The sequence below is a fragment of the Dreissena polymorpha genome, chromosome 3 (assembly GCF_020536995.1).
Source record: "Dreissena polymorpha isolate Duluth1 chromosome 3, UMN_Dpol_1.0, whole genome shotgun sequence".
Taxonomy (NCBI): Eukaryota; Metazoa; Mollusca; class Bivalvia; order Myida; family Dreissenidae; genus Dreissena; species Dreissena polymorpha.
Window position 1 is genome coordinate 123887439 of NC_068357.1, and position 22786 is coordinate 123910224.

The window sequence follows — 22786 nt, forward strand, 5'->3', positions numbered from 1 at the left end:
TTGTGCAGATTAATCTTAGCTTGATTGACATTAGTTATTGTTGGATAATTGTGCATATTAATCTTAGCTTGATTGACATTAGTTATTGTTGGATAATTGTGCAGATTAATCTTAGCTTGATTGACATTAGTTATTGTTGGATAATTGTGCAGATTAATCTTAGCTTGATTGACATTAGTTATTGTTGGATAATTGTGCAGATTAATCTTAGCTTGATTGACATTAGTTATTGTTGGATAATTGTGCAGATTAATCTTAGCTTGATTGACATTAGTTATTGTTGGATAATTGTGCAGATTAATCTTAGCTTGATTGACATTAGTTATTGTTGGATAATTGTGCATATTACCAGGCTTCAAAATATGACTGATATGTGCAATTATTGGATTATGGCCTGGGTCATGTGTGTTACACGCAATCAAACAATACATGTTTGTTTTGAAGAGGTACATCCATTAATATTCCGTCCATGCTGGACAAAGTTGTGCTTAAAACAATGTTTTAGCTTGAGAACTTGAATTGTGACCTTTATATAAAGGCCTTGGTTTATGCTTGCTTGACATAGGGACAAGGATCTTTTGTGTGAAAAGCCATTGGACTTGGCTTGTCATGTCTGACAAAGTATTTGCAAATTAATACATGCTGGATTAAGAGGAAAATGAATTCATAGTTGATCTTTATATTTCATGCCGTTCCTAGTGACCTGGTTTATGTAAGAATGTTTGCAAAGTGTCACAAATTTATTACCTACACTTGACCTTGAATTGCGATATTGACCTTGGATCTTGGGAGCTGGTTCTTGTGACACTCTGCCTCATCATTTTAATGAGTTACTTGAACATTCATCTTATGCTGTTGATAAAGTATTGGAGATTCACTGTCTACATATGACCTTGAATTTGTGACTTTGACCTTAAGACAGTTATTTCTGTGGAATACTCCTATTTCATCATGCTGATTTCTTGCCAAGCTGTTTGAAATCCATTCATTCTGGACAAATTCACTCCCAGGACTATCAGTATATGATTGTTTGACTGAATTAGACATTAAATTGTGACCTTGACCTTGGGCAAAGTTAATATGTATGAGAGAAAGTTGCATCAAGTTAATCACTTTTTCAGAGTGGTTTGAAAATCCATGCATACTGCATACTGGACTAAGTTCTGCCTTGGACAATATTGTTGGAAACCCACCCACCCACTCAGCTGTTCCTATAATACCACCATTAACAAAGTTCAATAACAGTTTGGCAATCATATATATATATATATTTTAAATACATGTATAAAACAACATGAACCTTAATCATATTATTATTGTTATTATGATCATTGTTGTTAGTTTGTACCACTAATTCAGTGAAGGCAGTTTCAATATTTAAGAATAATGATAAAATAAGCCGCGTTCTGGGAAAATGGGGTTTAACCCTTTGCATGCTGGGAAATTTGTCGTCTGCTAAAATGTCTTCTGCTGAATTTCTAAAATTAGCATTTTCTTCGATTTTTTTCAAAGAACACTATCAGAATAGCAAACAGTTTGGATCCTGATGAGACGCCACATTCTGTGGCGTCTCATCTGGATCCAAACTGTTTGCAAAGGCCTTCAAAATTCGGTTCCAGCATTGAAATGGTTATAGCATGTGCGTAAAGTGTAGTCCTAATTTCAGCCAGTGCACTTGGCACAGGCTCACATGCATTTAGCCTAGTTTTCTGTGAACCAGGATAAAAATCATATTGACTTTAAATACTATCAGAAAAACTATAATCTTTCAAAATATATGGCAATGTTTTGTACTTAAATCACACTTAAATAACACAGAATCAGGAAAACAATAACACATTCTTGATACTTTAATGAAAAATGATGGTATTTACAAGTAATTTGCTATGACGTAAAAAACAACATGTAAATGGTACTTTCTACACAAATGCTGACTGCAAAACAAAGATCCGAGATACAGAGTACCAGCATCTGGAAATAGAGTCACAACTTTCATCAGCGTTTGAAATAAGCCTCGTTTTCGGAAAACTGGGCTAAATGCAAATGCATCAAGTGTTGTCCCAAATTAGCCTCTTAAGTCCTGCAAATCCTAATCTAGGACGACACTTTCCGCCGAAACTGGATTTTTTTCTTTTAAAGGGACTTCCTTTAAAAAAAAAAAAAAATTCATAAATGAGAAAAGTGTCGTCCCTGCTTAGCCTGTGCTGATTGTACAGGCTAATCTGAGGCAACACTTTCTGCACTTGCATTCAGCCCAGTTTCTCCAGAACAAGCTCTACTCAGCAGGTGCTATCTGTCTCTATTTACATATGGCCGCCTTGATAGTAGACTATCCTATCTGCCCCGCACATGGGAGATAGGCCGATGTGGAGATACAAAGATGAATGGGGCTTTTGTTGACTTCGGGCAAAGACCTAGTCTTTCATTTGGGGAATAGTTTCTGTGGAATACATCTACCCTTTAACTTAGTTTTTGGTGATAAAAAGTATATCACTGGAAATTTGGGGAAAAATCACTAATTTAATAGAAATTCTCTTTGGGGAAGGGCCAAGCTTTTTGGCTCAATGCTTAAATAAGGACCAAAGCCCAAGTGGAACACCTCCTGGCTGTAAAATGATGAACTAAGAACAGATTCAGCCTCTTACAAAATAAATCTACCAGTAATACAGTAACAGCAGTCATTCATAAAGACTTAACATTGTAACAGATTGCACATAGAATACAAAAAAGTTTCATAACATTTGCACGCCTACTGAAAATATTTTCATTCAGCAATACAATTCTATACAATAAAAATCTTTATAATATTTACTTCTTTGATTTTTAAGTTAAATTTAACAAATACTTTACAAAATTTGCATATTGATAGCTCCGAGCACAACTGATATATCTCATCATAGTCTATGAACCGCTTTAGCAATCAAATGAATTACATAGAGGATATTTGTAGGATTTGGTGGAATATCTATTTTAAATCACAAGTAATCACAAGTGAATTAAAATTATATATTCCATCAAAGCTGACAAATTTTCTTTTTATTTTATGCTAACAAAGGATTATTTTTGTATTTCTGCTGAACAAAAATGACGTCATAACATCAAGGATAACAGAGACAAACAATTTATCGATAATTTTCACTGTTAATTCTCACTGTTTGAAACAGTGACATCAGTTTTAATTCACTTATATTTCTCTATAAACCATCAGAAATCATAACATAAAAATGAATATCCATCAATTCCATCACGAGTGCTTATCCTGTTCTTGTCAATGAGACAATTGCAAGAATAACAATCCTACACTAAGAAACCTTTTTTTTCTTGAGCCTGACAAATTACAGACGTTCTTTAACCCTTTATTGAGTAATTAATATTCAATAGTCTCATTCTCTTACAGTGGGAAATTATCCTAAAATATCATATTAATACTTTGTTTTCACCATTACTTTTTCTGTATCTTAATACTTACATTTGACTAGGCAAATTTGACAAATGAACTAAAGAAACTGCAAAATGGTTAAGAAATTCGATAAGAATGCATCTGAGAGTGTGGAAAATGTTCTGTAGCAAAGACAGAATAAATAAATCATAAATACAGCTGACAAGAAATGAAAATCATTAAATAAATAAAATGTCAATATTATTAAGAGGATAGTGAGAACAAACGAGAAGAGCTGGTGTATTGCCAAAGAGAAATCTACTTCTTTACAGTTGCCCTGTAATTATTTGCATGGCGACATTTCTTCAAATAAGTGATATTCTGCAATAATCCATTGAAGACAATGTTATTGTCTTGACATGTATTCTGACATACACATCCATAACAATCACTGAATGTCAAATGTTTGTGTCTGGTAGCGGGAGGAATGTTTGTATGATTGGTTGTCATGACGACATGGCTGGTCAGGAACATTCTACCTCCACCACTGAAGAGCTGCGCGATTCTTCTGAAAATACCCATCGTACAAACATCGGATAAATACTGCTACTCATAATTCAGGTTACAAAATACTAGCCAAAATCAAGAAATTTTAACAAACAAAACACAAAAGAAGGACTGATTTATAAGCTGATAAGCAATAAATTATAATGCAAATTATTTTCATGACCTAAAAGTACTATAATCGTTATAATCTTACAAATATATTTGCCACTTAAATGAAGAAATATATTTTACTATAAGTACAAACAAGATGCGTTTGTGAAACACTATGTCCCCCCCCATATATTTGAGCTTTGACCTTGAAGGATGACCTTGACCTTTCATCACTCAAAATGTGCATCTCAATGAGATACACATGCATGCCAAATATCAAGTTGCTATCTTCAATATTGCAAGAGTTATGGCCAATGTTAAAGTTTGACACAAACAAACCAACAAACAGACAGGAGAAAAACAATAGGTCCCCCAGTATAGACTGGAGACTGGGGGACATAAAAAGGACTTATTGTTCCATTCTTTATTGGGATTGATCAACAATAATCATTTGGTTCCTACACTACAGAAGGAACTTTGCAACCATCCCACATATAAGTAGCCCTCTGGGAGAACTGGGCTGTATGCATGTGCGTAAAGCATTGTCCAAAATTAGCATGTACAGTTCCCATTTTATGGTATTATATCTTTAAGGAAATCTCTTCTTAGTGAAAACCAAGGTGGAAACTCACATGCATAAAGCCCAGCTTTTCCAGAGCGAGGCTCATATAAATCCAACCCGCAACACAGTAAAGCAGTACATACTCTCTTTGCGCCTGAGTTTCTTCCTGCGCCTGTCGATGCAGGCCACTTCAGACTTGAGGTTCATGTAGACTTTGCGTATCTCCTGTATCTTGTCCACGAGGAAAGTGATCCGTGCCGTACCCTCCAGGTACTGACCCTCCTCTGTAACAGCACAGACAGACAAGTGAACACATAGCACACAGACGAACATGTGAACATATAGCACACAGACAGACATGTGAACACAAAGCACACAGACAGACATGTGAATGCATAGCACACAGACAGACATGTGAACACAAAGCACACAGACAGACATGTGAATGCATAGCACACAGACAGACATGTGAACACATAGCACACAGACATACATGTGAACACATAGAACACAGACATACATGTGAACATACATGATAACACACAGCACACAGGCAGACATGAGAACACATAGCACACAGGCAGACATGAGAACACATAGCACACAGACAGACATGAGAACACATAGCACACAGGCAGACATGATAACACATAGCACACATGAGAACACATAGCACACAGACATAAATGTGAATGCATAGCACACAGAAAGACATGTGAACACACAGCACACATACAGACATATAAACACATAACACAGACAGACATGTGAACACAGGACTTTATGTGTAACAGCACACAGATAGACATGTGACCAATAGAGCTGCAACAATTTGATCCGATGCATCGAAAATCGGTTTTGAATGCGTCGATACGATTAGGATACCAACCCTACCAAATTCGATTCGATTCTTAACATATAGACATAGATACGTAAAGCGCGCTGTACTCTTGACTATTTGATACAGAAAGATATAGGTTTTATCTTTACCTGTAATTATGACACGCATGATTGGTTACTTATTAATGTAGTCATCCAATCAATAAGCACGTTACGGTCTACTTTCGGAAAAAGCGTCAAAATGGCTGAAAAAGTTGTGGCCGACAAATTGAAATGATCAGATGCGCCTAAGAAGCTAAAATCAAAAGCGTGGCAGTATTTTGGGTTTTGGGATGCCAGTCCTTCTGATAAAGCTACGTGTAAACTGTGCTTCACGGACGTGGCGTACCCTAAGTCTGGCTCAACCACTAATCTAATGCAACATGTCAAACGCAAACATAACGTTGATTTGGCAGGAGTTAGCACCAGTGCAACTACTCAAGTCGCCAGCCTAATTATTATTTATTTATTTATTATATTATTGCGTAGTCAACACAATCTTCTAGCCAGAAGTTTATTGATATTAATATTGAGTTCATAACTTCATAATTTGCTATTTTGTTAAGTGTTTTATTGAAATATTGACAAAGTTTGTCAGAAAATTGGCAGTTTCTTGCTAAATATTCCTTACAATTGTTAATTTAACCCACTATCAACAGTTTTTAAAACACTGTTGAACCAACCAAACTATATCTAACAAACACACACATGCCCAAGATATCTAGGTACGCAACACATTTGAACAGAAATGTTTATTTTGAGGCAGAAGAGTGAATATATGATAAAACTAGGTTGAAAGATGAATCGAATCGAAACAATCGGTATCCGACTGTCTGAAATCGAATCGAGCTGTTGGTGAATCGTTGCACCTCTAGTGACCAACAGGATTTTATAGCACATATACAGACAGACATGTGAACACAGGACTATTATGGCCAAAGTTGATCTTTGACCTTTGAGTGTGACTTACCTTTGAGTGAGGGAGACGAGAATAACAGGCAACATGTTGTCTTATGATAGTTTACATTTCTGCCAAGATATTCAAAATCCATCCATGTATGGAAAACATCTGGCTGAGACTGATTTTTCAGACAGAATTCAAAGTGCCTGGTGAGATTGGGCTGTTTATATTTATTTGGTTCTCATTAATTCCGTATTAACAAGTTTGTTGAGTAGTAAAGATAAGAAGGAGAAACCAACAACTTACACATATTGACCAACAGTCTGTCATAAAAAACAATCAATTACAGTGTAACACCTTTGCAAGCTAGACCGATTTCTTTAAAATAACAAGTTTGGTGAAGATCAGATAAACACTGCTTCAACATCAATTAAGATAGGGAATATTTTATTTAAATGCTAACAGAATCTTATTAAGAGGTGAGCACCAACTTGCTCTGTGAAAAGGGGGTTTAATGCATGTGCGTAAAGTGTCGTCCCAGATTAGCCTGTGCATAAGCTAATCAAGAATGACCGTTTCCGCTTTAATGTTATTTTTTGTTTACAGAAAGTCTCTTTTACCAAAAATCCAGTATAAGCAAAAAGTGTCGTCCATGATTTGCCTGTGCGGACTGCACAGGCTTATCTGGAACGACACTTTACGCACATGCATAAAACCCCTTTTCACAAAGCTTGGTTTGAGAGAGCTTGCACATCAGCTGATAGCTGATAAGTTGTGAGTTTGGAAACAGTTGTCAACCAACAGGTACAGACTAAGCTCCCCTGTCATGTCAAATTTGGTCATACAAATGTCAAAATCATAGAATGCTGCAGAAAGACGTGGCTTACCGAGGTTGAAGTTGTATTTCTGAGGTCGTGGAGAGCGACTCGCCTGACTCATAGGGGTTCGCTGGTAGGTTTCTGGAACGTAGCTTGGACTGCGGCCCTTGGACATATCCTCACTGTCACTCTCAGCTGAAACCACGCATCTCTCTGAGTTAACACTTTACCACTCAGACACGTATTTTGTAGTCAAAATCAAAGTAAATAAAGGACCTTTTTTACTAGTATCAACTTTTTAAAATGTTTTTTTCAACCCTCAGATACTGGTTAGCAGAAAACAGAATTTAGCCTCCTGTTATGAACCAGAAAAGCTGAACAAACACTACCATTGAAGAAGTTGTAGTTGCCAAGTTCTTTTATAAAGGCCAATTTGGGACCAAAATTATGCTCCATCTCCTGCTATGATTGTGTACATTTTCCTCTCAAAGTCCTCTCTAAATGTAAGCTTTATTTTGAAACAAGACGGCCAAGATGGCCCTAGTTCACTCACCTGAGAGGAGTCTGTTCATTCAATCTTTACCTAATGTCAAACATGACCTAGATATTGACCAGACAAACATCCTGGTCAAGTTTCATCATTATTGAACTAAAACTCTGGCGTAGGGAGTGTTTTTGTTTTTGTAAGATTTGAAATGGTGACCTATATTTTGAGTTGACCCCCCTTTACCAAACATCAAACTTTGCTTACAAGGATTTTGTATAATATAATGAAAATTTGGACAATCTAAGGGCAATAATTATGGCATTAATTATGTGATTTTGCTCATCATCAAACTTGACTGAGATCTTTTAGCAACTTCGATAAACAATGCTTGAGAAATGTGAATGCTGGAGTGTTTACAAACCAAATGTGGACAGACGGACAGCAGAAAAAGACCAATCCCAAAAACCTCACCTGAGCAATCTGGTGAGCTTTAAAGTGTTACACCAATCTGAGCCATTTTCCAACTTGTCCAAGAAATCAATAAAACCAATGTATTGACTAAGTTTCAAGTTGACTAAGTTTCACGATGATTAAGCAAAAAATGTGACATCTATAGTGTTCGATCACAAGGTTTCTCTCTATATAGTCACATAAGGAAAACTGCCCCATCCCCCTGGCAGCCATGTTTATTGACCCATCAGGCCCATTTGCAAACTCATCTGAGATCAATATTAAACAAATCTATTCACCAAGTTTCATGATGATTGGGCAGAAAATGTGACTTCTAGAATGTTCACAAGCTTTTTTTTACTATATAAATATAAGAAAACTGCCCCCCCCCCCCCCCCGGTAGCCATGTTATTCAACTGACCGGAACCATTTTCCAAAAAAAAAAATCATGAAAATTGGGCAAAAAAGTGACGTCTAGAGTGTTCACATGTTTTCACTATATACATATAGAGAAAAATGCCCCGCCCACTGGCTGCCATGTTTTTTCACCGATCTGTACCATTTTCGAACTCGTCTGACATATCAATAAAACCAATGTCAGTGCCCCAGATAATTATTTGGGTAATAGGGTTTTCACCCATCGATTTTGAAAAATAGGGTGATTTCATTTTTGAAATAGGGTGAAATGAGTTATAAAAATGCATACCTTAAAATCATTGCTGCTTTACTTCTGTTACAGTTGAGATGCACTGCTGAATGTCATTTATGGTGGTCCAAATCAAATTCTGGTATTTAATGTCAACCTCGTTTAAAGTTTGCAATTCTAACATATCATTTACTCTTTCTGATGGTATTTCATTTTTAGCAAGGCTATAAATAGTTCTCAATAAAAACACATCTTGCTCACTGACATTTACATCATAGGTTTCAGTTTCATTACACTCAGTCTCAATGCTAATATCAAGATTCCTACTCAAAAACAGTTTTGCAGCACTTACATGGTCTTTGGATTCATTGTGTCTTTCAACTGACGATCGCTGTATGTTAGGAGTTCCTTCTGCTGACCATACGTTTTTTAAATTAAACTGGGTGCAGTATGCACATTTCAGTCTGTTTACTTCCCCATCTATGTCAACAATTGTTAACCAAGGAAATGCCTTTTTCCATTTTTGACAAGTGTTTTCAGTAACGGACTTTCCATCATGCTTTTTTGATGTAAAGTCAACTGCTGCATTAACAGTTTCTAATAAGATTGATACCACGAACGATTCTACACTTATTGTCCCTTGCTTTCTTTCGAAAAAGTTTGCAATAGACTGACTTTTTTGCGAAACAATCGCGGACGTCTTGCGACCCCGCTTAGACATTTTATGACACAATCGAAACTGAAAGAACAGACGCGTTACGAATACACGCACAATGAGCGTCGGATTAAGTCAGATTGAAAACGCATGTATGTCGTCGTAAATAATTTGGTCAGACGCTTTATTCAACAATGAAATCTAGTCCGCAGAGCGTTTGAATAACTTTGACTGTTCTTCTGCTCCGTCATCAAGGCGCTTCCTAATGAAAGCAACGCCGCGTTACGATAAGAATAAGACATAATACCGAAAATGAGCAAAGCATTTTCGATCGAAGTTATTATATTGTACGCATCAAATTTGACTAATTTGCGTAACAGGTATATTGGTTGCGTATTCGATACGCATGATATTGTATTTGTTTGCGTTTTTAAACATTTTAATAGGGTGAAAGACGCAGATACGCAGCTTATCTGGGGCACTGCAATGTTTTGATTAACTTACATGATGATTGGGCAAATATTGTGACTTCTAGAGTGTTTACAAGGTTTCTCTATAGCCATATAAGGAAAACTGCCCCGCCCACTGGTGGCCATATTTTTCAATGGACCGGAACCACTTTTGAACTCAACCAACATATCATTTAGACAGACATATAGACAAAGTTACATGAAGATTGGGCATTAAATGTGACTTCTACAGTGTTTACAAGCTTTTTCTTTTTTTTGACCTAGTGACCTAGTTTTTGACCCAGCATGACCCAGTTTCAAACTCTATCGAGATATCATTGGGACAAATCTTCTGACCAAGTTTCATGAAGATCGGACAATAAATGTGGCCTCTAGAGTGTTTACGAACAAATGTGGACGGACGTATGGATGACGGACAAAGACCAGTCACAAAAGCTAACAAGAGTGCCAAACTGTCACAAGATACGCCCGTTCGAAAGTTTCGGACACCATGCTCAATGCTTGAAATGCACTAAGTGACCTCGAGACCACGGAATGTATATTGAAATCTAGAGTCCTTGTCGAGACCTAGTTATTGACCCGGAATGACCCATATTTGAACTTGACCTACATATCATTTAGATGTAACATCTGACTAAATTTGGTGAAGATCAGATGAAAACTACTTCAATTACAGAGGAGACACCATGCTAAATGCTTAAAATGCACTATGTGACCTCGTGACCTCGTTCTTGACCCGGCATGACCCATATTCGAACTTGACCTACATATCATATAGACACAACTTCTGACCAAATTAGGTGAAGATCAGATAAAAACTACTTCAATTAGAGAGCGGACACCATGCTTAATGCTTGAAATGCACTAAGTAACCTCGTGACCTAGTTTTTGACCCGGCATGACCCATATTTAAACTTGACCTACATATCATCTAGACACAACTTCTGACCAAATTTGGTGAAGATCGGATGAAAACTACTTCAATTAGAAAGCGGACACCATGCTTAATCCTTGAAATGCACTTAGTGACCCCGTGACCTAGTTTTTGACCCGGCATGACCCATATTCGAACTTGACCTAGATATTGTCTAGACACAACTTCTGACCAAGTTTGGTGAAGATCGGATGAATACAATTTGAATTAGAGTCCGGACAAAGTGGCGCCGTTGAAAATGCACTAATTGACCCTATGACCTAGTTTTTGACCCGGCATGACCCATATTCGAACTTGGCCTATATATCAACTAGATGCAACTGCTGACCAAGTTTGGTGAAGATCGGATGAATACAATTTGAAATAGAGTCCGGACAAAGTGGCCCCTTTGAAAATGCACTTATTGACCCTATGACCTAGTTTTTGACCCGGCATGACCCATATTCGAACTTGGCCTAGATATCAACTAGATGCAACTGCTGACCAAGTTTGGTGAAGATCGGATGAATACAATTTGAATTAGAGTCCGGACAAAGTGATGCCTTCCGCCCGCCGCCAAGGGGTTTCACATAATACGTCCCGTATTTTATACGGGCGTATAAAAATAAGAGCTGTCACCATAGGATGACATATGCCCCCTATACGCTTTGATAGAAGTTGTAGCATTTTTCGAAACCTAAATGCAGATTTTGAAACCTAAACGCGGACCCTAACTTCAAGGTCAAGGGGGTAAAAATTTGTGTGCGTATGAAAAGGCCTTGTCGATATAAACATGCATACCAAATATGAAGGTTAAATCTCAAGGGACATAAAAGCTATGAGCATTTTTCGAAACCTATACGCAGATTTCGAAACCTAAACAGGGACCCTATGTTTAAAAATATAAAAATGCCCCGCCCACTGGCGGCCATGTTTTTTCACCGATCTGGACCATTTTTGAACTCGTCTGAGAAATCAATAAAACCAATGTTTTTACCATCTTTCAAGATGATTGGGCAAATATTGTGACTTCCAGTGTATTTACAAGGTTTCTCTATAGCCAAATAAGGAAAACTGCCCCGCCCACTGGCTGCCATGTTTTTCAACAGACCAGAACCACTTTTGAACTCAACCAACATATCATTAAGACAAACATTTTGACATAGTAACATGAAGATTGGGCATGAAATGTGACCTCTACGGTGTTTACAATTTTTTTATTTTTTTGACCTAGTGATCTAGTTTTTGACCCGGCACGACCCAGTTTCGAACTCGACCGAGTTTTCATTGGGACGAAGCTTCTGACCAAGTTCATGAAGATCAGACAAAAAATGTGGCCTCTAGAGTGTTTACGAACAAATGTTAACGGATGGACGGAAGGACGTACGAAGGACAAAGACCGGACACAAAAGCTCACCTGAGCAATCAGGTGAGCTAAAAAAGGACAACATTTCTGCAAATGGCTGGTAGATCAATATGGAATGGACCGTTTAAATTTGGGATGTTATTCCCGGCAGTTTAATTTAATTTTTCTTTAACCAACCATACACGAGCATTTTCACAAGTTTGTCCAGATCACTTAAAAGACAAAACAATGTCTGATTTCTGGTGATAGAAGATAATTTCTTTTACAAATTTATATCATTTAATATTGTTTTAATGTATAATGTTAATTGTCTGAAAATGGGGAACGGTTTGTGGTTAAAATTAGGGATGGCAAAATTATTCGAATATTCGATTGAATGGTCAGCATTCGAATAATACAAATAATATTCGCATTTTTTTCAAACGCAATTTCACCAATATTTAATGACCTGCGAACCGCTTACTGAAAAGCAACCAAAATCACCCGGGAGTAACATGTTTGACATGACGTTCTTCGTGTCAAACTGATAACGCGGCCCGTATCAGTGTTGATTGCGCAATGCAATATACACGCTCTAAGAAAGGCCCTGACTGTTGTTTGCCAATGGGGTGCCAATTAACGGTTTCAATTGACTGGCGAATAATAATTAAGTTTTGTGATCACAGTATGTACAGCCATTAAAATGTGTGAATTACTCAAATCGCGCAATACAATATACTTACTATAAGAGAGGGCCCGAACTGTTGTTTGTCAATTAGGTACCAATTTAGGGCTTCAATTTACTGGCGAATAATAATTTAGTTTTTGTGATCACAGTTTGAACAGACATTTAAATATGTGAATTACTCAAAAGTAACAGATGATATAAATTAAACAATCATCAAGGAATCATAATTCAAATCTGAAAATGCCACCAGCCCTTTCTGCAGTATGGAATACTTTACATGGTCTGTGGATAAGAAGACCACAACGTGTAATGTGTGTAAACTTAGTTTTACATATGCGCGGTCTGCTACAAATCTGTGGAATCATTAAAAAATTTCTATGACACGATGTTTTTCATTCTATTTGTGCCCGATCACAGTATCGGTCATAGTATTAGTCGACAGCGATACAGTTATTCGATAGCAACGTTAATAAACAGCCTCGTATTTAGCAAACGGATATAACTTACAAACCAATGGAAATTAACACATAACAAGGTAAAATCAATCCAGCCGTTTTATGCGAATATTCGAATATTCGATTGAATGAATTTGCGAACATTCGAATATCGGTATTGGTATTCGATGCCATCCCTAGTTAAAATATCATAAAGGCACCAAGCCTGGAAATAAACGCAAACAAGATCTTGCTCAGTCCCTGTAACATTTGGTATCCTAGATCTTCCTATAATTCGCTGAATGTATATGTAACAAAATAATAATTATTTAATTCACAAATACGTAATAAAAATAACATAATAAAAAGACAACATTAAGATATATTTAAAACAATAATAAAGCATCTAAAAGGTACTCTGTTTTGTTGGGCTTTGCTGTTTTAGTTTAGTCAGACTGACCGAAACAGATTCCGACTGACAGATTTTTCAAGATTTTATGAACACTGTTTAGTTAAATGTCTGACAATAAAATTAGATGAACAAAAGGAATATATAGTTTTTCAGAAAATTGGGAATCAAAAAGGAACTGTGCAAAACATTGAATTTAAAAATCAAACTTAAAACTGAAATTACATGGAATACTTTGTTGTTAGCTGATAAGCGAAAAAGCATTAAGAAATGATGATTTTTAGAACAACAATAATTCTTTATTTACCTAAATGCCTGGATCGGTTTGCTTTCCCCTTGCTATTCCGCTTCCTACGCTTAGTCGGCGTGTGTTCGTCGGTATCATGCCTGCGTTTCTGTGATCCCATGAATGCAGGCATGTCCAGACTCCCCTCAGAGCCGGCTATCACCCCACTACTGCTGCCGGTGCTGCGGTTGGACGGACTGGCGTTACCGTTGGGAGATTCATGCCCTGTGGCCTGACTGGAGTCCGTACGAGAACCGAGGTCCTCCGCTGACTTGAGAGACTTCTGTTGATCGCTCTGGCCATTCTGCTGACTGGTGTCATCTGAGTCGTGTTCAGGCGTGGTAGGGGGCGTGTTCTCAAACATCTTACTCTTATTGCTCGACTGAGACTTGTTACCACTGTCATGTTTGGCACTGAAGCTGTCCGAGCTCTGACTATCACTGATGCGACAGTCGATGGTCTCCACACGGGGTACGAACCCTTGGGACTCCGGAATGAATGAGCTGCCGGGCAGAGTGACTGGACTCACCGACCGCGAGCGTATTTCCTCCGCACAGTGCAGATCAATTTCATTACTAGAGTCTTTTACACTAAGTTCTGTGTCCTCTTTAGGGCTAGCACTGTTACTCAGATCTTTGGACTTCCTAGCACTTGGTCTTCCCCTGCCTCCTTTCCTCACTACCACTGTCGTTTCATGCTCCTCCATTTCTAACTTCTTCTTGGTTTTCTTTCTTACTTTCTTTTTCACTGAATGCACTCCATCCTGTTCTTTATCAGTGTTATCTTCCTCTTTTGGTTTTCCATCGTTGCTGTCCTCACTTTTGTCCTCAATTTTTCGTCCAAGAATAATATCCGTCTTCACAGGTGAAGCCTTATGAATTACAACCATATCTGACACACTCTTCACTTCATCATTATTTGTAGACTTGTCACCATCATTAAGTATACTACTCTCTGATTTAGAAGTTTCAATAGCACAAATCACTGGGGGAGAGGACACTTTTCTTACCATTGGTGAAAAGCCCTGTTTTTTCTCAGCAAGGGTAATGAAGGGTTTCCTTTCTGGAGAACTATTTGCCAACTGCTTTTCGGAACTGCTGATCACAACAGAAACATTTGTGAGAGACTTTGCATCTTTGCTCATAATTTTGATGTCCTTTGCAATGAATGTTTTTGTCACCTTTCTCTTCCTTCCTCTACGCTCCACTTCCGAATCACTTTTTGACAGGTCTTTTTCTTCCATCATAATCATATTAGTTTTCGTATCCTTACATGCATCATCCTTTGTTCTTAATGATTTTGGAGGACTTTCCTCTCTGCCCATTATTTTGATTACATCTTTAGATTCTTCATTGTCTAACTGAACTGTAGGCTTTTTTCTTGCAACTCTTTTTTCAGGTTCAATTTCAGATTCATCTTTAAAGTCATACAGAGATTCATCAGTTTTCATAACTTCATCAGAAATAGCCTCCTTTACTTCCATTTCTGGCACAACATCTTTCGGTTCATCTAAAGTATCTTGTACAGTCTCTTCCCTCAGTTCGATTTTATCTGCTTCTATTTTCTCCTTTTCTGTCTTCACAACTGGCTTTCGACCTCGCTTTTCTGGTTCCTTTTTCTTCACTTCCTTTTTAATCTCTTTCACATCTTTTTCTTCAGATTTAGCAAGATCTTCGTCTTCCTTTACATCAATAACCTTTTCCTCTTCAACACTCTTATCATCCACATTCTCCTCAATAGCTTTCTCTTGCTCATCAAGTCCATGATCCATTTCCACAACATTCAGCACTGGAGCTATAGGTTCTTCCAAAGACTTTGCATCAACTTCATCTACTACCTCTAGATCATCATCAACCTCCATCTTTTCCTTGGAAATATCCATCACTTTAGCAAGTTTTGGCGGACTGAGATCCAAACTGGAGTCCAATTCTTGCACATCTGGTTCATCCAACGACTCGGATGTTATGGAAGGCATACTGGTTGCCTTGGTGGGCGTGTCTGAGGGTGCCATGAAGTCTTGTTCTGTCTTTTTCTCCATTTCAGCCTCTATGTCTGATTTATCTGATTCTTCACTATCAGATCCTGAAATCAGAAAACTTTTCGTTGTAATTTATGCTCTAAATAATTTCTTTTAAAAGCTTGAAAGTTTCCCCGTAATTGTCTTCAGAAAAGTTTAGGACAGGAGATTTATGACAGACATTGAAGGCATCACAATACATAATGCTACACAAAAACTTGATGCTACTAAAAGATCAATTGGAAACTAAACATGAGAGGTTTCATTTCGGAGAACTGGATGTAAAATAAGAAATGAGCCACGCTCTGGGATAATGGTGCTTAATGCATGAGCCTTGAATGTCGTCCGAGATAAGTACACGCAGTGTGCACAAGCTAATCAGGGACAACACTCTCAACCCGACTTCCTCATAGAAAAGCGGAAGCAGAAAGTATCGTCCCTGATTAGCCTGTGCGGACTGGGATCACATTTCCCAAATGCATCTATTTTCCAGAGCACGTCTCATATAGCTGAGAAGTTCATGGTTGTTGTTAGCCTAAAAAGCAAAGAGTAAGTAGAGTACACACCATTCAGTGAGTCGTACACGCTGGACGTCTTCCTGGATCGACGTCTCGCTGAAAACAAACAAACTCTCATGAACAGGTATGTGGGGTGCTAGCAGTTTCTGGGGTAGCAAAATCAAGTGTTGGATATCAAATTTTTTAAACAAGCTAAGATCTATAAGTAGTGCACTAGTAAATGTTCTCGTCAGTTCGCTCAGATTATTTTTATGATATGACCTGCATCATGACAAACAAGAGCACCGCCTTGCGGGTGCAGACCGCTCATCTATTTTCTTTTTAAAGGTGAAGGGACTCTCATTTTCAATCACAAAGGAGGGAGGAGTGGAGTGAAGAGGGGTGTATAGTGTGGGGTTGTGGACATTTATTACATTATCTTCCAAAAAAGCGAAAAAAAAAAAAAAAAATCGGGGGGGGGGGGGGGGGGGGGGGGGGGCGATGGAGGGAGGGGGGGGGTTGGGTGCGATGGTTGGACGGTATTTCAAACATAACAGTTTTAAAAAATGGGAGATGGGAGGGGGGGGGGGGGGGGGGGGGGGGGTATAGTGTGAGGGTGTGATGGTAATTTGTGAGATGATCTTTAAAAAAAAAAAAAAAAAAAAAAAAAAAAAAAAAAAAAAATTGGGGGTGGGGGTGGGGGGGGGGGGGGGGGGGGGTGGGGGGGGTGGGGTTATAGTGTGAGGGTGTGGTGGTCATTTGTGAGATGATCTTAAAAAAAAAAAAAAAAAAAAAAAAAAAAAAATAGGGGGGGAGGGGGGGAGGGGGGGGGGGGGGGGAGGGCACGGGGGATGGTTTGGGTTGAGTCTATTGTGGTATGTCAGGTAAGAGTAGTTTCATCAAAGTATCAATCAAATCTAATCATAAATAAAGAAGTTATGGCAATTTTAGCAAAATTTAATAATTTGACCTTGAGAGTCAAGGTCATTCAAAGGTCAAAGTAAAATTCAAGTTGCCAGGTACAGTAACCTCATGATAGCATGTAAGTATTTGAAGTTTGAAAGCAATAGCCTTGATACTTAAGAAGTAAAGTGGATCGAAACACAAAATTTAACCATATATTAAAAGTTACTAAGTCAAAGAAGGGCCATAATTCCGTAACAATGACAACCAGAGTTATGCAACTTGTCCTTTTACTGTACCCATATGATAGTTTGTGAGTGTTCCAAGTATGAAAGCAATATTTATGATACTTTAGGGGTAAAGTGGACCAAAACATAAATCTTAACCAAATTTTCAATTTTCTAAGTATAAAGGGCCCATAATTCCGTCCAAATGCCAGTCAGAGTTACATAACTTTGCCTGCACGGTCCCCTTATGATAGTTCATAAATCTTGCAAGTATGAAAGCAATAGCTTTGATACTGTAGGAATAAAGTGGACCTAAACACAAAACTTAATCAAATTTTCAATTTTCTAAGTATAAAAAGGGCACATAATTCTGTCAAAATGCCACTCAGAGTTACATTACTTTGCCTGCACAGTCCCCTTATGATAGTTAGTAAGTGTTGCAAGTATGAAAGCAATAGCTTTGATGCTTAAGGAATAAAATGGACCTAAACACAAAACTTAACCAAAATTGTCAATTTTCTAAGTATAAAAAGGGCAAAAAATTCTGTCAAAATGCATGCCAGAGTTATCTAACTTTGCCTGCCCAGTCCCCTCATGATAGTAAGTAAGTGTACCAAGTTTGAATGCAATAGCATTGATACTTACTGAGAAAAGTGGAACTAAACGCAAAACTTAACCAAAATTTTCAATTTTTTAAGTATAAAAAGGGCACATAATTCTGTCAAAATGCACGCCAGAGTTATCTAACTTTGCCTGCCCAGTCCCCTCATGAACGTAAGTAAGTGTACCAAGTTTGAATGCAATAGCATTGATACTTTCTGAGAAAATTGGACCTAAACGCAAAACTTAACCGGACGCCGACGCCAACGCCAACGCGAACGCCGACGCCAAGGTGATGACAATAGCTCATTTTTTTTTTTCAAAAAATAGATGAGCTAAAAATAAGCCTTCCACCATATGCAGCAAGCGTAGCTTTGCGAAGTCTGGTAAGAGCTACCTGGTTGCTAGTTAAACCACAAACTTTCTCTCAAGCTATCATTTTCATATACTAGTGAGGGCATGTTACTAGGATGCACTTCAAATGTTGCTGACTGAAACTGTTTCTCCTGTATAACATTATAAAATTATACTAGTAAAATATTGCCTGTAATAACAATATCAGACAAACTTGCAAGTTCTACACTTAATAAGTATTTTAGATTTTCCCATCCCTATGAACATGTGAATACAGAAGGATTACATCTCAGTAACTGGTACAAATGAAGTAAGGTGATCAAATGGCAAGTGCTGGTGTATATGAGTACATATCGCTCTATTGCATCCACTTAAATGGGACCAGAAACACAATGTATTTAAAAAACAAGGGACAAAATTGTCACAAAACCAGGTTTTCATTGTGAAAAAAAAATCTGATAAAGGGAGAAAACTCAAACTGAACTTTTGAAATGACCAAAAAAAATTAACCCCCTTTGTAAGTTTTTTTTTTTTTTTTAAATCTATTTTTAGTCGTGGCGACCTTGACATTGGAGATATTGACGTGATTCTTTCGTGGGACACACCGTCCCATGATGGTGAACAAATGTGCCAAATGATTTTAAAATCTCACAATGAATGACATAGTTATGGCCAGGACAAGCTCATTTATGGCCATTTTTGACCATTGAACTCAAAGTGTGACCTTGACCTTGGAGATATCGACGTAATTATTTCGCGCGACACACCGTCCAATGATGGTGAACAAATGTGCCAAATGATTTTAAAATCTGACGATGAACGACATAGTTATGGCTCGGACAAGCTCATTTATGGCCATTTTTGACCTTTGAACTCAAAGTGTGACCTTGACCTTGGAGATATCGACGTAATTATTTCGCGCGACACACCGTCCAATGATGGTGAACAAATGTGCCAAATGATTTTAAAATCTGACAATGAACGACATAGTTATGGCCCGGACAAGCTTATTCCGCCAGCCCGCCAGCCAGCCCGCCCGCCCGCATTCGCCAATCTAATAACCAGTTTTTTCCTTCGGAAAACCTGGTTAAAAAACTAAAGATATCCTGCATCGAAATTTCTTCGTTCATTAGCATTATCCACTTGCTGCAACATGATTAAGCTACCACCTGAAAACGTGTAAATGCTGATTTTTCAACTTACATTGGTATGAACATGTAAGGAACAATTGAAACAACAAACATGGTACAGAGTTCTGGAGATGACAAACAATATAAGAAAGACATATTTTCCTATTGAGGAACATTTTAGTAAATTATTTAGTACTTAACCCTTACCCACTTAGAAACAAAGTGAACATGGCTATGAGTAAACAGTATAAAACCAGAACATCCTGCAAGTAACTCGCAGTCTGTTCAGGTTTTTTGCTGTTTGCTGCTCACCAGTATCTAAGGGCTGGAAATGAAGCCTTTAAAAGTTGAATCTATTAAGAAAGGTCTTCAATTAAATACAACTTTCTAAGGAACTACAAATGCATCAAAACATGCAGTCTTCGAAATTAGCTATGAAAAGTTACATGCCAGTCGGGCCAGTTACTTAAGAATTTTTACATGCCCAACATATTTTTTACATGCCCAAACTTTTTTAACCAAAATTATAACAAATCACAACATTTTAACACTTACATGCTACACATAGTAAAGCAGAACATTTGTTTCAATAGTAGTGAATACAATTACAGCTAATCAATCAATAGAATTAAGACGGTCGATCGTTACACCAGTGCTCTTGAAAAGAGCGTTCTCTGGTGGCATCGTACCATTTCTTGGCTTCCTTTTTCTCTAAATCATTGTAAATTTTCTATTTTGGAAGTGCTTTATCGGGCTTAGCCCCATCAACATACCTAAGATACTGCCTCTATGTCGACAATGACATTTGTTTACATTGACAAAAACGGAAGTGTATTACTTGATTGAAATGATCGATTCAAAAAGCATCTTCTCGATTAATGTCTAGAGAAACCGTCGATAAGAACCGAATGTGACCGAACTGCATCGGTCAAAAACAATAACGATGACGTGTGCAAGCAGGTGCGTGTTGTTAAACCAATCGAATTTCATTGTTTTACAACTTACGGCAAGGTGTTTGTTCGCAAAATTGAAAAATAGATCTGCAAATATAAAGAACCGCTTACGATTTTTTTATAAACTGTCAATTGGCTTCAATAATTTACATGCCCGGCGGGCCACAAACATGAATTTTTGTATGTGCCCGGCAGTAATTTTACTCGCCACGGGCGATCGGGCGTGTGCTAATTTCGAAGACTGAACATGTATCTAAGTGGTAAACGGTTAAGCCAAATGGTCAGGAAAAATAATCCTATTTTGCATAGACGTCTCAGGCGTCAATGCATACGTAAAGTGTAATTTTTCTAGACAGGTCATATATCTATGACATTCAGAAAAATACTAATCAATTGTAATTATAACAACATCGTGTATCAAACAGCAGCAATTTTCTATACTAAAAGGACTACAACAGATTTTTATACACTGGCATACGAATCTTGTTTGGCTTTCGGTTTTCATCATCATCAAACAGCTCAACCTTAATAATGCAAGTTTAATATTGACCAACCACAAGCTGCTAGCTTGTTAAGATTCGTGATTATCAAGAAGTCATTTGGCCACTTGTTGATGAAAATTAGTGCAGTCAATAATATATATGTATTCATTTGCATACAGAGCTGGTAAATCGGGAAATAAAACAGGTCATAAGAGCTTATTAAACGAATAGAATGCATGGATTCAGTTTTTTAAAAACATTTTGGGAAAAGGAGTCTGGTCAAATTGGAATATTTTAAATCCATTTAATGTGAACTTTTTATCGACAAAATGTACAAAATTGTTGTTTTTTTAAATCAACAAATATTGACACATCATGCCTTTTCCTGGCCAATTCTGGAAAAATAATATAAATTACAGTTATATACATTGTTAGATGTTTGTGAAATAAAATGGAAATATAATAATCATAAGACACTTCTTTCTAAAAAAAATAAATAAAAAATTTGACATTGGGATTATTTTTTTATATTTCGATTTGGGATCGGGTCTGTTTGCTTAGGGATCGGGTCTGTTTTACGGTCCTTTTTTACATAGCAGAAAAACCTGTGATACCATCGAGCAAAAAATTGAAATTATAAGTGAACAAACATATTGGTTGATTTGTCTATTGCACATAAGTATTCAAGTACTGGGGGCTACCTCATAAATGAGATGGAGCTAAGTATTTTAGTTAACATATATGAGATAGAGGTAAGTTCAAAAACAAGGAAAGTAGCCCTACCACCAGGGAGTCCTTCGACTAGCATCTCAATACTGTTTGACCGTGTAGGGCGTGGTCTTGAAGGACCCGTGGACTGAGGGGGGGTGTAGGGGGAGCGGGCTGACTTTCCCCCCGGGGGTCGGCCTGGCCCCCCTATGGAACTCATACTGGTACTCGAGTCGGACTTGACACTGGACGGAGAGGCGGGCGGACGGTCCAGAGACTGCTTCTTCTTGGAGGGACCCTGAGGGAAGGTAGCATGTTGAACACATTAAGTAGGAAGAAAAGCATTATGCCTCTTGATTATGATTATTGATTATGAGAACTGTCAATTGATTGTATATTAACCCATATATGCCTAGTGGACTCTTCCATCATTCTAAATTGAATCAATTTATTTCAAAAATTAGGGATGTCTAGTATATTTATTTTTATATTTAGAATATTTCTTACGGAAATTTCTTTAAGCAATCAGCGCAGACCCAGATTAACGCCACATCATGCAGCCTCTGGGTCTACGCTGTTTGCCAATGCCTTTTTTCTAGACGCTAGGCATCAATGGGTTAAACCTTTACCACTTAGATACATATTGTGACGCATTTGTAGTCCTTTAGAAAGTTAAATTTAAGTAAAAGCCTTTCTTACTAGATCCAAGTTTTAAAGGCATCATGTCCAACCCTTAGATACTGATGAGCAGCAAACAGCATAAAACCTGAACAAACTGCGAGTTACTCGCAGGCTGTTCTGGTTTTATGCTGTTTCACTTTGCTTCTAAGTGGGAAAGGGTTAAATTGTAAATTCTGAGAATCAAACTGGATTGACAATTGTACATCTCAGGGCAAACAGTTCAAGACTGAATTTTCTTTTAGCCAAGACTTTCTT

The 22786-nt window shown here is 37.6% G+C and overlaps 1 protein-coding gene across 2 annotated transcripts in view; it reads right to left on the bottom strand.

The window, feature by feature from the left end:
- Positions 1 to 1835: 1835 nt before the first annotated feature.
- Positions 1836 to 22786, bottom strand: part of LOC127871296 (AT-rich interactive domain-containing protein 4A-like) — a 40773-nt gene continuing 19822 nt past the window's right edge. For both annotated transcript variants that reach the window (XM_052414062.1, XM_052414063.1), the window contains exons 18-23: positions 21926 to 22148; positions 16563 to 16610; positions 14001 to 16061; positions 7266 to 7391; positions 4742 to 4882; positions 1836 to 3947 (exon numbers count right to left, since the gene is read on the bottom strand). In XM_052414062.1, coding sequence (XP_052270022.1) covers positions 3904 to 3947; positions 4742 to 4882; positions 7266 to 7391; positions 14001 to 16061; positions 16563 to 16610; positions 21926 to 22148 — 2643 coding nt within the window. In that variant the 3' untranslated portion in view covers positions 1836 to 3903. The remainder of the gene's footprint in view (positions 3948 to 4741; positions 4883 to 7265; positions 7392 to 14000; positions 16062 to 16562; positions 16611 to 21925; positions 22149 to 22786) is intronic.